Consider the following 13,912-nt stretch of genomic DNA (forward strand, 5'->3'; position numbering starts at 1 on the left):
CAGCACGCCCGTGACCCTAGTGAGGATAAGCGGTACAGAAAATGGATGGATGGATGGATAATATACAATATAAAACAAAATTCCTTGCTGACAAGGTAAAGAAGCAACATTCTCTTTTTTTGAGACAGCATGTGAGGACCATGTAATAAGCGGACTATATATTGTAATAGTGATTACAGGTCAGCATGTACATATTTTTTATTGAGTCTAAAATTATATACAAATATCAGACAAACAGAACTGAAGCACAGTAAAGAAATGCACAAAACATCAGCAGATCTAGAATCAGCTTTTATAAGTTAATTTGTGTTTTGACTTTATAGGGGTAACCATCTTGATCTGGTACATTCTGGCAAATGTTATTTACATTTTGCCCAAATAAAACATACCCTATGTACAACATATAAAAACAGACATATACAGTACATCAGCAAGATTTTTTAACTTACATATTGGAATAAGGAGTCATAATAACATTCAGTCATTGAGGTTCTCTCCTCAGTCAACTCAAGAGTGACAATGCACTCTCTTTTTGTATATTTTATAATTCAACATTCCTGCATTTTATATTTTGGACTCGGAGGCAAAGCCGGGTGATGAACAAGTACGATAATAACACTCCGACATTTTAGACGATTTCTAAGAAAGGTCTAAATACACAAATGATACGCCTGACTGCCACGCTGGTTATATCGGTATTTTTGTATGAAAGACATCAATATGCAGCTTATTTAACTCTTTAACATTAACGTTAGATCTGTAAACCACAGAAACCTGAAAGTTTGTGCAATTGGATGTACTGTATGTTTTTTACGTCTTGAGCCTCTGAGTCTATGGGACGTGATTATTGGTTAATGTCACTTCCCCCCCCCCCCCTCTAAACTGCACCATATAAACAGTACTGGGCCAGTACTATTGAAGGTTTTTTTCCTGGCCCACTGGTTTCCATCATTGAAGCGTTACTTCCGCTCCTTCTGGTCACCAGAGTTCACACGTGGACACCACTGACCTCCCCATTGGGGCGCCACCAACGCACCTTCTTCCTGCTCCGTCACTCACTCATGGTTTCATTTATCTGTTTGAAAAGCGAGGGGTAGTTGATTCCCTCTAGACACTGGATGACATTGAAGAAAACATAAAAATAGAATTTTAGACTAATTAGAGAAATAACCCGTTACCTGTTAACTTAAAGAAAGGTAATGATAATAATGAAAAAGTGAAAAGTACTACATTGGTACAGTGGACCGCTGCAGTTGCCGGGGACAGGGACCAGGCCAGACAGTGAATATAAAAATCTGCGGATAATTGATGCCCTTTATAATTACGTAGAATTTTTTTTTTTAACTCCCCAAATTCTTGAATAAGCGGGTACAAACTACCAGTGAGTAGTTTGGGGGTTGGAAAAAGAAAACAAAAACAAAAAAACATTGAAAAAGTATCCGCGAATAGGTGAATCTGTGGGTGCCAAACCGCGAGTATGCAGGGGTCCACTTTATGTCATTATTATAAATACAATTAAAAAAATACAAATATTTAAAAGATCTTGATTACATTTAACATAATTTACTACAATAATATTCACACCTTAAAATCTAATACAGTATATCAAAACCAAAGACAAATTAAACTCTATCTGCGCTGACTCCCTATTTGATGTACTACAGATATCGCTTCACTGTAAAATAAAAACAAGTCTACACACCCCTATTCAAAAGCCAGGTTTTTGAGATATAAGACAATGACAACAAAATAAATAATTGAAAAACTTTTTCCACCATCAATGTAAACTCTACAAAACAATTTAAAAATATATTTGAGAGAAAGTAAGTAAAAAATACATAACTGAGATAACGTGGTTGCACAAGTGTGCACACCCTCTTATCATTGGAGTTGTGGCTATGTCCAGCATTGACCAATCACACAGTCACCACAAACCCGCAAAAGCCTGAAGGTATTGTGCTAACACTGACTGGCATTTGGAAATGTTCGTAGTTCCCTCATGTTAAATAGGGCACCAGTTCCATTTCCAAAATTTTGCAAAAACACACTTGAAATCTCCCAAACGCAGATGGCAAAATGTGGTACAGTCCGATGAAACCAATGTTGAACTTTTTGGCCATAATTCCAAAATGTATGTCTGGTGCAGACACAATACTGCTTATCACTAAAAGAACAGCATCCCTTCAATGAATCATGGTGGTTGTCGGATCATGCTCTGGTGCCGTTTTTCATGATGTAGAACTGGGGTCTTCGTCCAGGTGGAGGAAATTATGAGCAGACCAAAATGGCAGTCAATGTCAGCAAAAGCCTTCTCCAACAACTGAAATTTAATTAGAGGAACTTTAAATGGTGGCATGGTTGTGCTGACTCCCAATTAACATGAGTTAATGTAATTGGTTGATTTTGTACACAGCCACAATCCCAGTTCTAAGAGGGTGTGCACACTTGTGCAACCCCATTATCTTAGTTGTTTATTTTCACTTCCCCTTTCAAAATTATTATATATTTTTTTTCAATTGAGTTGTACAGGTCAGGTTATAGATCATATAAATGGTGGAAATTTTTTTGAAATTATTCATCTGGGTCTCATTGTTTTACAACAGAAAAACAGGCGTGTGTGGACTTTTTATATGCACTGTATGATGAGTGTGCAATTAATACATAACATGATTTCTAGTATCTTCCAGATACACAAATGTTTGTGTGTCATGCGTCTTCCTACCTGCCTCTGACCAGCAGGCCAGTCAGGAAGAACTCACTTTGCCAGATGTTCAAATGGCACACTGACCTGCAGGAAGGGGAAAAAAATTAGAGTCTTCAATTTACTTAGCATGCATGTTCTTTGGGATGTGGGTCGAAACGGGAGTGCGCGGAGAAAACCCTCGCAGACAATGGGGAGAACAAGCAAACTCCACACAGGCGAAGAAAATGATGTGACTTTTGTGAAGTAACTTTTCTGTCAAACGTCAAACAGTGCATCATATTGTCTGTATGCAAACTAGGACTCTGGACAGTGTAAACTAAGCTTGCTCACCCATACAGTGTGGTGTGTACCAAAGACTACCTCCAGAATTTGGGAGTAGAAAGAATGAAGTCTGGCAACAGTCCTGACCACAATCCGAGTGAACACATATGGGACCTATTTGGGCTGTTCATACTACAGTGATCAGCACAACAACACAATGCCATCCCACAACAGTGTGTGACCAAGCTGCTGACCAGTATGAAGAGAAGATGCCAGACTTAAGTGCACAGGTGTCAAACTACCTCCACACTGAGTTTCTCCACCCATGACATGATCAACTAGGGTGGACTACACTTGCTGAACAATCATGCAGAATCACCCACATCCCATGAGACAGAGGGGTGTCAAACTCATTTTTGTTGCGTCCCACGTCATAGTTATGGTTTCCCTCGGAGGGCCGTTATGACTGTGAACCCATATAATGTATGATCGCCTGATATTACATATACACCCAAAAATTGATGGATAAACAGTTTTGAAATCAGAAGCCAGGAAAGAGTGGTTGGTCAACTTTTATTCAGTTTATTTTGAAAGGGGACATTAAGTTGATGCGCATGATTTGCATTTGCGGGGCACATAAAATGATCTGGTGGGCCAGATCTGGTCCCCGGGCCTTGGGTTGGATACCCGTGGTATAAAGTACACTGGAATTCTTGATCCTTGGGGTATTTTGACAAAAAACATCACAGCCATCTTATTAAAACACCTGGAACAATTTAAAATTGTGAACAAAATAAAATTCACAGAATTGCCAACACGTCTTGTTTCTTCCTTGTTGCCGGTAAGATTACAGTCACCAAATCCACCAAACAAGGGTCACGTTCTAAATGTCTTTTCTTAACCTGTGGTCAGACTTGCATGACTCCTCCTACCTGCGATGCAGTGATCCGTGATTGGTCGAGGCGCGCCGAAAGGTCACCGGAGGACACGTTGGCGGGGGCGCCGCGATGAAGCCTCATGGCCACTTTGCGCTCTCGCTCGACCCGTTCCGCTCGACCAACCTGAGGAGAGCGGTTACCTGCGTGCAAACGCCTTCAATTAATAACAACAAAATAACAGTACAACTCACCTCCCACACAGTGACACTCGCAACTGTCCTAACCTGACTGCTGGACGCCGCGAGTGACCGCTTTAGACTGAATGACGTCTGCCTCGTTTTTGACTCGGTTGGCCGCTGAAGGTTTGGGTCCAGACGGCAAAGCTCGACCTCCGGCGACTCTCTGGCCTTCTCCCGCTCGCTCCTCTTCGTCTTTTTCCTCCTTTCGTTCTATATCTCCATCTTCGGCCGTCCTGCTGGCCCCCTGAAACACGGCAGCTTGAAAACCCCAACTTGACCTCTATAAAGCACTTTTCATAAGGAAATGGTCACACTCACAAACTTGAGCATGCTCCAGTCAAAGACGTAGTCATAAGAGAAGCCTTGTCTGTGGAAAAGGTTCCTGAAGAGCTGCCTCAGGTACGAATAGTCCGGCTTGTCGTCAAAGCGCAGAGATCGACACAGGTTCAGGTAGGTGGAGAACACAGCTGGCAGACAAATAGGAAATTTACAATACCAAAAACAGAAATTGCCAAGAAATAATTTTCCAAATAATTTTTTCATTGGAAGTTTAGCTGAGAAATTTTGGCACTGAGATTAATTTAATATCTGAACAAAGAAGGCGAGAAGCATTGGCTGACCAACTAAGTGCAGAGCGCAAATAGACAATCAGCCATACTCATATTCACATTTATTTAGTCTTGAATTAAGATGACATGCATGTTTTTGGAATGTGGGAGGAAAACAAAGTTCCCAAACCACACAAGCAGAGGTAGAACATGCAAGCGCCACACGGGAAGCCCAGACCCGAGATTCGAACCCAGAACCTCAGAACTGAAGAGCCACTAGAAACCGCTGGCATCTGTTTTATATATGTATTATATAAATGTAAAATATATTTTGGTTTATTTGGGAATATTCTTTAATCGAGTCCAATAAATGCATGGACGCTGACGAGAATGCCATTGATGACTTACTATAATATACATCTTAAGACTTTTGTAGTATTTATTTTAAACTCGCACAGGGATTCACAAAGCATGCTACTAGTGGTACGTGGGCTCCTCTCTGAGGGTTACAGAATCTCCGGTGGATCTGGGTATGAATGGTTGCTTGTCTATATGTGCCTTGCAATTGGCTGGCGACCAATCCAGGGTGAACTGAGCCTCTCGCCCAAAATCAAGCTGGGACAAGCTCCAGCTAACCTGCAACCCAAGTGAAGAAGGCTTAAGAAATGCTTTTAGGCGATGACATGAGATCATAGTAACATCGTAGCTTTTTTACCCATCTTTTTCTCAGAATACGCTTTGAGTGACATTGATACTATTGAGCACAACAAAATAAGCAGAAAACATGCCTCCTTTAGGTCCCCCGGCTTGACCTGACTGTTATTGTAACTTTATAGTTTAAGCCTAGTGAATCCTGCTATTGAGTTTATTCAAATCCCCGCAATCCCTCTCATGCATTACTCACAGGGGTAGCCCTTGCACAGCACCTCAATGGGAGTCGACATTTTCTTTTCACTGATGCGTTCATACTTCTGCCTCTTGGTGGCGGCCTTGAGCCCCTGCCAAGGCAGCGATCCCAAGTTGAAGTACATCAGGACGTAGCCCAGCGACTCCAGGTCGTCTCGCCTCGATTGCTCTGCGGAAGAAGAATGGACACTGCAGCACAGAGCGGACAATAATGTGGCATCGCATCAAGATTCTTCACTTGTACCTAATGATGCGGACAATGGGTGTGTAAAGCAGGATACACTTGCACAAGGGACCTCTCTTTGCACATTGCAGTGGTGGGCCTTGCATTTGATACTTGGACTTTCAGTGGGGAGTTACATGACTAAATCCACCTGTTAATACCACTACTATCACGTTGCAATTATAGAAACGATCAATCACGCTGAAAAAAAAACAAAAAAACGCAATATAACGGCCACAGCAGTCCTGAATCAATATCGAATAACATGACAAAAATATTCAAAATATGAATAAAATGTATCTCTCACCAGAGATGCTGATTATTAAGTGCATTAATGTGTGCATTTCGCTACAGATGTGTTTTGCTAGTCGAGATGTCTAACAAGTTTTGCTCCGACCAATCAGAGGACAGAAAAATACATCAATGAGGGCCAGCTCACTTGCCTTGTGAGGATGAATTTGAAATCTGGTTGGTCAAGGAAGCAGTCCTTTTGCCAGTATAGTTTAAGCTACATTGGCAAGCACTACTGATTTTGAAGGCCATGCACAAATTAGATTGACATGGCAACAAACACAGGCTGTTAGATTGACATGGCAACAAACACAGGCTGAAATCTGATTGGACAAAAAACGCTAACATCCACATACAGGACAAAAAACACTAACATCCACATACAAGTACAGGAAACAGTGCAGCCAAGAGAAACCCCATGAAAGAAGAGAGTAGACTGTTGGGAATAAATGTATACAATTTCAGGTAACAAATATTAGAATTTAGTTTGAATACTGTAGGTCAGTGCTTCTGATGGTGTTTGGGCGAGCTGGTATATTGTGTCTTACCAATGCCCAAGTGCGTGTTGATAGAAGCGTAGCGGGCGGTGCCAGTGAGGTTTTTGTTATCTCGGTAGGGAATGTGCTGGTGCGTTCGGGCGTCGCGGTATTTCTTCGCCAGGCCGAAGTCGATGATGTAGACGAGGTTGCCCTTCTTCCCAAGACCCATCAGGAAGTTGTCGGGCTTCACGTCTCTGTGGATGAAGTTCTTCAGGTGGATGTATTCGATCCTGCTGATCTGGTGCAGACACATGCAGCTTTAAAGTAGAATGCAGGTTGGACTTAACATCCGTCTGTCCGTCTATCCATTTTCTATAGCTTGTCCTCATTAGTGTCACGGGCACCTGGTCAAGAAGTGGGGTTCTTCCACTAGATCAGGCATGTCAAACTAATTTGGAGGGCCATTAAAACAATATAAATATTTACACGCCTCCTCGTATTATTACATAGACACAACAAAGTTACTCATTTATACATTTCACATTTTGATACAGATCTGAGCAAGAATTGTGGAAGTTGACACACTTGTTTTCGCGGGCCACATAAAATGACGTGCAGGGCCGGATATGGCCCCCAGGCCTTGAGTTTGACACCTGTGCACGAGATAGAAGAATGTACATAATCAACCAGTGTCCACAAGTTGTCATTCATACCACAAAGTAAGTACATTTGTGAGTAAATTCAGACATGATTATCATTATTGCAGTATCTATACTTTTTGTGACATGTTTGTGCTGGGAACGTTTTCAAATGTAAAATGTGTGCCATGGCTCAGTAATGGTTGGGGAACACTGCACTACACCAATGTGGTGCATGAACTGAACATTGGTGGGACATTCACAAAGTGCCGTGTTTGTGTTTGACCAAGGGGCAGCACAGTGGACAGGTGGTTAGCACATCTGCCTCACAGTTCTCAGGTTCAGAGCTTAAATCTCAACTCTGGCCTTTCTATGTGGAGTTTGCATGTTTTCCGCACATGCGTTAGTTTTCTCCGGGTACTCCAGCTTCCTCCCACATTCCAAAAACATGAATGCGAGGTTGATGACTGTGTCCGCTTCGCCTCCCACCGAACATATCAGCTGGGATAGGCTCCAGCTCACTTGTGGTCCTAATACGGACAAATCCTAGAGAAAATAGACATAAATGTTCGAGCACAGTGTAGTGTAGTAGTCGTCTGACTACCACGCAAGCAGTATGGGTTCAGAATGTGAGTGAAAATAGTTGCCCCGATTCGAACCCCCAACTTACGATAACCACTAGGACCACTCTGCCACATTATATTGCGGCCTTTGGTGGAAAAAGTTTGGACAACCCCGACCTATACACTGTGAACACTAAGAACTTCATTTATGCGTTGATTTGTGAGTGTGAGAAAGTAAAAGGCAAACAACTTGCCTTTGTTTGCTCTTTGGCAAGACAAAACAATACCTCTAACCCTCATTGTTTTTCACCCTTGACGAAGGTAATAAATCGTCAATTTGCTTGGGCACTCGACTTAGAAAGAGACTGATTTAAATGAGTCATAATTCAGTTGAGTAAAACAGTTGTCATTGGGATTGAGACAAAAGACAAAAAGAGGTCATTAGAACAAGGTGACTTGAGACAACAGAAAGAATGATAAACCTCCATCCATCCATTTTGTATAGTGCTTGTCTTCATTCCGGTCACGGGTAACTGGCTTATCCCAGTTGACTTTTGGCAAGAGGGGTGTACACCCCAGACTGGTCGCCAGCCAATCGCATGGCACATATACTGTAGACAAACAACCGTTTACACTCACATTCACACCTACGGACAATTTCGAGTCTTCAAAATGAACCTTGTTTTTCGTATTTGGGAGGACGCCGAGATTCGAACCCAAGACTTCCTGACTGTGAGGCGGATATGCTAAACACTTTTCTGCCCAGAATGAAAAAAAGAAGTAAAAGAAAAATTACAACGATAAAATAAGCTTTAAGAAGCTCTTAGACAACACTACCAGTTAAGCCTTTTTTAAATTGTTGAGAATATTGAAGGGATGAGCCCTGTTTCAATAGCAGAAACAGGCTTCTTGGGTTCAGATGAGGATTATTCCCAAGTCATTTTCATCTGAATGATCCAATTAGTTCCAGGCTAAAAATAGCTTCAGCTTTTTTATCAAATTCTGTGCAAGTCTGAGGTCGACATAGGGGTATCCCATCAGCCACAAGCTCTGATAGAGGACTTCAAACTTTACTTACGTCATAATTCAAGAGAATCGAAACAGTTGTAATGGAGACTTTTAAAAGGATTCAAAGATCCATTCATGGTACAGATGCTTTGACCCTGGAACTATGGGACTATTTCGGTGAGGTCTGTCTGGCTCACCATTTGATCAGCTAGCAGCAGGACGGTTTTCAGGCTGAATTTGCGGGAGCAGAAGTTGAACAGGTCCTCCAGACTGGGGCCCAGCAGCTCCATGACCATCACGTTGTAGTCGCCCTCGGCTCCACACCATTTGATGGACGGGATACCAACTGTGGAGAGGGAATAGAGTGTTGCTTCTTTCCTGTCGTGAGACACCCCAATATGTTTCACGAGAAGTTGTAGCACTGATGATAACGCCTCTCATATTTTTTAAGATTAAAGTAAATGGGTGTAGACTGCACACCGAAATGTGATTGGCCCTCAAGATGTTCCTCATTGGGGTTGCTGGAGCCTATCCCAGCAAACCCTGGACTAGTCGCCAACCGATCGCAGGACATATATAGATAAACAACACTTACATTCACACCTATGGGCAATTTAGAATCTTTAAGGAATCTAAAATGCATGTTTTTGGAGTGTGGGAGGAAGTGACAAGTGAACACCCACGCAAGCATGGGGAAAACATGCAAACTCTACATAGGAAGGCCAGAGGCAAGATTCAAACCTCGAACCTGTGAGGCAAAAAGGGGATCATGCTCTGCTTCAGTATGACAAAGTACATGTTGGCATTCAGGGTTCCCCCAGCGAACTGCAGTGCCGGCAGCATTCATGCAGCCACAGATGATGACACTCCCAACGCCATGCTGGATTGTAGGCAAGACACACTTGTCTACCTCACCTGGTTCATCCTTGATATCAACAGAACCAACAACCGGTACCGGGCCGTGAGGCATTTGTTACCAGGCCGCAGAGAAACAATGAACAAATTTATATAATTTCTGTTGTATTCCAATTCGCGTGTCAATGTGTTTTATTTTGAAAATTGCCCGGATCTTCTCCACCGCATGAGATGCGCGTCTCAATTGACACGTCGAGACTGCACAGAACGCTTCTGTTTCCGGTCCGAGCGGGCTGGCTCACGGCGGGAGATATATATATATATATATATATATATATGCACGTCACCACAGCTGGTCCGTGAGAAAAATGAAAAATGCAGACTCCTAACCAGGTTGGGGATGACTGCAGTATAGAGTAGGCCATCTCTTTGACATGAGGTGCCGTATTGAATTTCCAGAGACCAATATGACACCGTGTGAGAGCAATAACACCAAATTTAACGCGCCTGTTCCCCATTCGCAACCCAAGACTTTGTAATACTAATGAGTCACATGACAGCAGGGAGAGAAAATGGCTAATTGGCCCAATTTGGTCATTTTCACTTAGGGGCGTAATCACTTTTGTTGCAAGGTTTTTTGTGGCTGTGTGGGTACAGTAAATGTACACTGTTATACAAGCTGTACACCGACTACTGTATTATTGTTGCAACATGTCATTCCTTCAGTGTCATCCCATGAAAAGATATATTAAAAATATAAATAAATGATAAATAAATAAATAAAATCTTTGCCAGCCCCTGGATTGTGGATTGCAGTCACAACCTTGGAACTATCACATGCCAGTCAAAGCTTAACTGACCTCTGTGAGCCTCACCTCCTCCCTGCATCATCTTGTAGAATTTACTCTCAATGTGGAGCTGCGGATGTTTGGTCTTTACGCATTCCAGCTTGATGGCGACTTCCTCTCCTGTGGCAAGGTTGGAACCTAACGAGAAGCAACAAGCTTCACACTGAATCACATGAATGCACGTTTAATCGTGCACTGGCAATAATAAGAGGGAAACTCTTACCAAGGTAAATGTCTCCGAAGGATCCGCTCCCTATCTTCCTCCCGAGGCGATACTTATTTCCCACTCTCAACTCCATGGCTACTGACTGCTCCGACTCACTGAAACACACACACGCACGCACACGGTGTCATTCTTCACTGGTGATCAGTCAAGAATAAGGACACACTGCAAGCTTAGAAGTCAAACCGAAGAGCCCCCGAGGGTGCTTACCAAATAATGTAGAGCAGGAATGACACAGTAAAAATGAAACTTTTATCTTCTTTTAAAAGGAACTTTATCCTGTCTTTAGGTCTGTCTGCATCCTCATAGGACAATCACAAGCATCGTAGTTGCATAACATGGAGAAAAAGCAATGATGATATTTGAATGAGTCATTTTATCCCGCCCTACGCGCAAGCAGAAGGTGGGATGGGCACCTTTATTAACATGCTACTGTACATTAGCACTATTAACCGAGTCTCATAATAACCACTTAACACGTCCAAGTGACTGTTTACCACTGAAAGTTCCCCCAAGACAAAATTTGGTAAAAAAATAATAAAAAAATAAAAAACAAACGCTGCTTCTTCCTGGAATACTCTTCAATAAATAGACAGTTAACCAACACCATGATTACCATGTACCATTCCAATAATATGACCAAGAAATATTTCTTGTTTCGCAACTGTTTTTAGTTGGTATGTTTATTTTATGGAAAATCAATCTATCACAGGAGCAAATGTTATCTAACCTTCTACTGTATTACAGAAGTCCCCATGTAAGTAAAAGTTTTTTTTTGGTTTCGTTTTGTTTTGTTTCGTTTGTTTGTTTGTTTGTTTTGCTACACTGGACATGCAGACATAAGGACACACACACACACACACACACACACACACACACACACAGTCATTCATCACTGATGCTCAGTAGAGCATGACGACACACAGCAAGCTTCAAAGTCAATGCTAAGAGCCCCGAGGGCTGCTTTGCAAACAATTTAAGAGCAGCAAGAGAGAGTGAAAACCTAACCAAAGGATGTTCATCCTCTCTGTGCATATTCATAAGACAATTACAAGTTGCGTAACATGAACATGAAGAACAGCATTAATGATATTTGAATGAGTCACGTTATTCCCCGGGCAGCACGGTGAGCAAGTGGTTAGCACGTCTTGCCTTACAGTTCTATGATTCAGGACTCAAATCTCAGCTGCACATTCCAAAAACATGCATGTTAGGTTCATCGAAGACTCTAATATTGCTCGTAGGTGTGAATGAGAGTGTGAATGTTTGTTTGTCTATATGTGCCCTGCGATTGGCTGGCAACCAATCTAGGGTGTCCCCTGCCTCTTACCCAAGTCAGCTGGGATAGACTCCAACTCACCCGTGACCGTGTGAAGATAAGCGTGACCAATAAGGGGGGGTTGTGATAGGTTTATTATGGCCTATAGGTGCCACAAGAGGGCAGCAAAGAACTCCTATTGAAACTCCTTAACTCACTTCATCATAGTTCTTTGGCACCACTATGCCACAAGAATAGGTTTATTATGGCCTATAGATGCCACAAGAGGGCAGCAAAGAACTACTATTGAAACTCCTTAACTCACGTCATCATAGTTCTTTGGCACCACTATGCCACAAGATTGCGCCAAAGCAATACTGTTATTGCTTTAGCCTGAGCATGAAAACAAGGTGAGTTTTACAGGCTAACAACAGAGGATAGGTTAAAAATAATCTGCAAATATGCAGGGAAACAGCATAGTTAGTATTATAATATATATATATATATATATAGAGAGAGAGAGAGAGAGAGAGAGAGAGAGAGAGAGAGAGAGAGAGAGAGAGAGAGAGAGAGAGCATATTTATATTACTAGCAGCAGTCCCCAACCGTTTTTTGCGACACTGACCGGTTTCGTGTCAACACTTACAGACAGATAGACAGACAGAGACAAACAAATAATTAGATGCACATCTCAATATTACGCTGAATGTAGTTGTTGTAATTACTGGAAGCCTTGCAACCAGCTGGTCCCATCTTGGGGTAATCTTCTTTCCTTGTTTCAAAAAAAAAACAAAAAAAAACCAACAACTGCAAAGTGTTGTCTGGAAATACCAGGTCCTCGGACTCTAGTATGTGTCACAGCAGCTTTGATGAACTAGCAACAAAACCCTAATAAACAGCCGATATTGTCTTTCTTTTTCTTTGATCTTGTAGGCTCTTCTTCTGTCTCATTATTTTTTCCTTTGTTTGAAGAAGCTCTTCAAAATATATATATATTTTTTGCTCAGTCTCTCTGTAAGGCCAGGTACCAAATGGTCTGAAGCCCGCTAGGACCTCTACTGTATATGAAATGGCTGGATGGATGAATGGATGGATGTTATTTCCCCTACGCCACAAGAGAGCAAATGTGAAATGTTATTTGAGGTTCTATTAGTCAGATTTTAAGGAAACTATAGCTTTTTTTTAATTATTATTTATTTTTTAGGGGGGGGGGGGGGGTCATTGCTGCAATGTGCACGCAGTCATAAACACACACACACACAGTGCTGCTGGTGCTGCACATTGGCTCAGCCTCTTCTCCACTGCCAGTTACACAACTGGCTGACAAGGTGTTGCAACAAAAGCGTCGCAACGATAGCAGGATGTGATATTAACGCTGGACACACACACACACACACACACACACAGTAAGTAGTACGTGGATGATCTCACCGGTCGTCTCGGCCGATGCTTCGGTCTCACTAGGGAGCCCCGGACAGCGACGTACACTCGCGGCTCGTTGTCCTCGTTAGACCCGAGGCTTCCTTCGAAGATTCCCCCATTGTTACGATGTTACCGTGTGAGGAGGAAAAGAGCGCAGGACAGACACGAGTGTCCCTCCACTTTCCTCCTCCTCCTCTTCTTCCTCACGCTCCCACCCTCCCACTTCACGTCAACTGACTATGATGTCATCCGTTTGAGCATGAATGGAGAACTAGGCACATTCAAACCAAACACATGTACTGCTGTACACAAAATAACTCCCTTAATTAACCATAACAGAGCATAATACAGCATTATAAATGCCGGGACGGGACGGGACGTGGGTTTTATCATTTGATTGTCCTCGAATGTCACCCCGAGTTGGCAAAATAGGTAAAACATCTCCATCTAGAGGACATTAGTGGCAGTGCAGCGACCACACCTGAGTTAGTATAGTAGCCGAGGAGTAAAAAAATAAGAAATAAATAAAAAGCAAAACAAACAAACAAAAACAATATGACAATTAAAT

The 13,912-nt window shown here is 42.3% G+C and overlaps 1 protein-coding gene across 4 annotated transcripts; it reads right to left on the reverse strand.

Annotated features, from left to right (window-relative positions):
• Positions 1-180: 180 nt before the first annotated feature.
• On the reverse strand, positions 181-13,564 carry csnk1e (casein kinase 1, epsilon). Of its 4 annotated transcripts, none has more exons than XM_061755093.1 (11): positions 13,354-13,563; positions 10,665-10,762; positions 10,454-10,579; positions 8,936-9,084; positions 6,599-6,827; positions 5,535-5,705; positions 4,401-4,549; positions 4,128-4,326; positions 3,898-4,043; positions 2,723-2,788; positions 181-1,114 (listed from the first exon to the last, which is right to left on the reverse strand). In XM_061755093.1, exons 2-10 carry the CDS (start codon positions 10,738-10,740, stop codon positions 2,756-2,758), a joined length of 1,278 nt encoding a protein of 425 aa, XP_061611077.1. In that variant the 5' UTR covers positions 10,741-10,762; positions 13,354-13,563; the 3' UTR covers positions 181-1,114; positions 2,723-2,755. The 4 variants fall into 4 exon arrangements, with proteins under 4 accessions (XP_061611077.1, XP_061611080.1, XP_061611081.1 ...); XM_061755096.1 differs by having other exon boundaries at positions 10,469-10,579; positions 13,354-13,562; XM_061755094.1 differs by lacking the exon at positions 181-1,114 and adding an exon at positions 1,129-2,320 and having other exon boundaries at positions 13,354-13,564.
• Positions 13,565-13,912: the final 348 nt, after the last annotated feature.

The sequence above is a fragment of the Phyllopteryx taeniolatus genome, chromosome 19, assembly GCF_024500385.1.
Source record: "Phyllopteryx taeniolatus isolate TA_2022b chromosome 19, UOR_Ptae_1.2, whole genome shotgun sequence".
Classification (NCBI taxonomy): domain Eukaryota; kingdom Metazoa; phylum Chordata; class Actinopteri; order Syngnathiformes; family Syngnathidae; genus Phyllopteryx; species Phyllopteryx taeniolatus.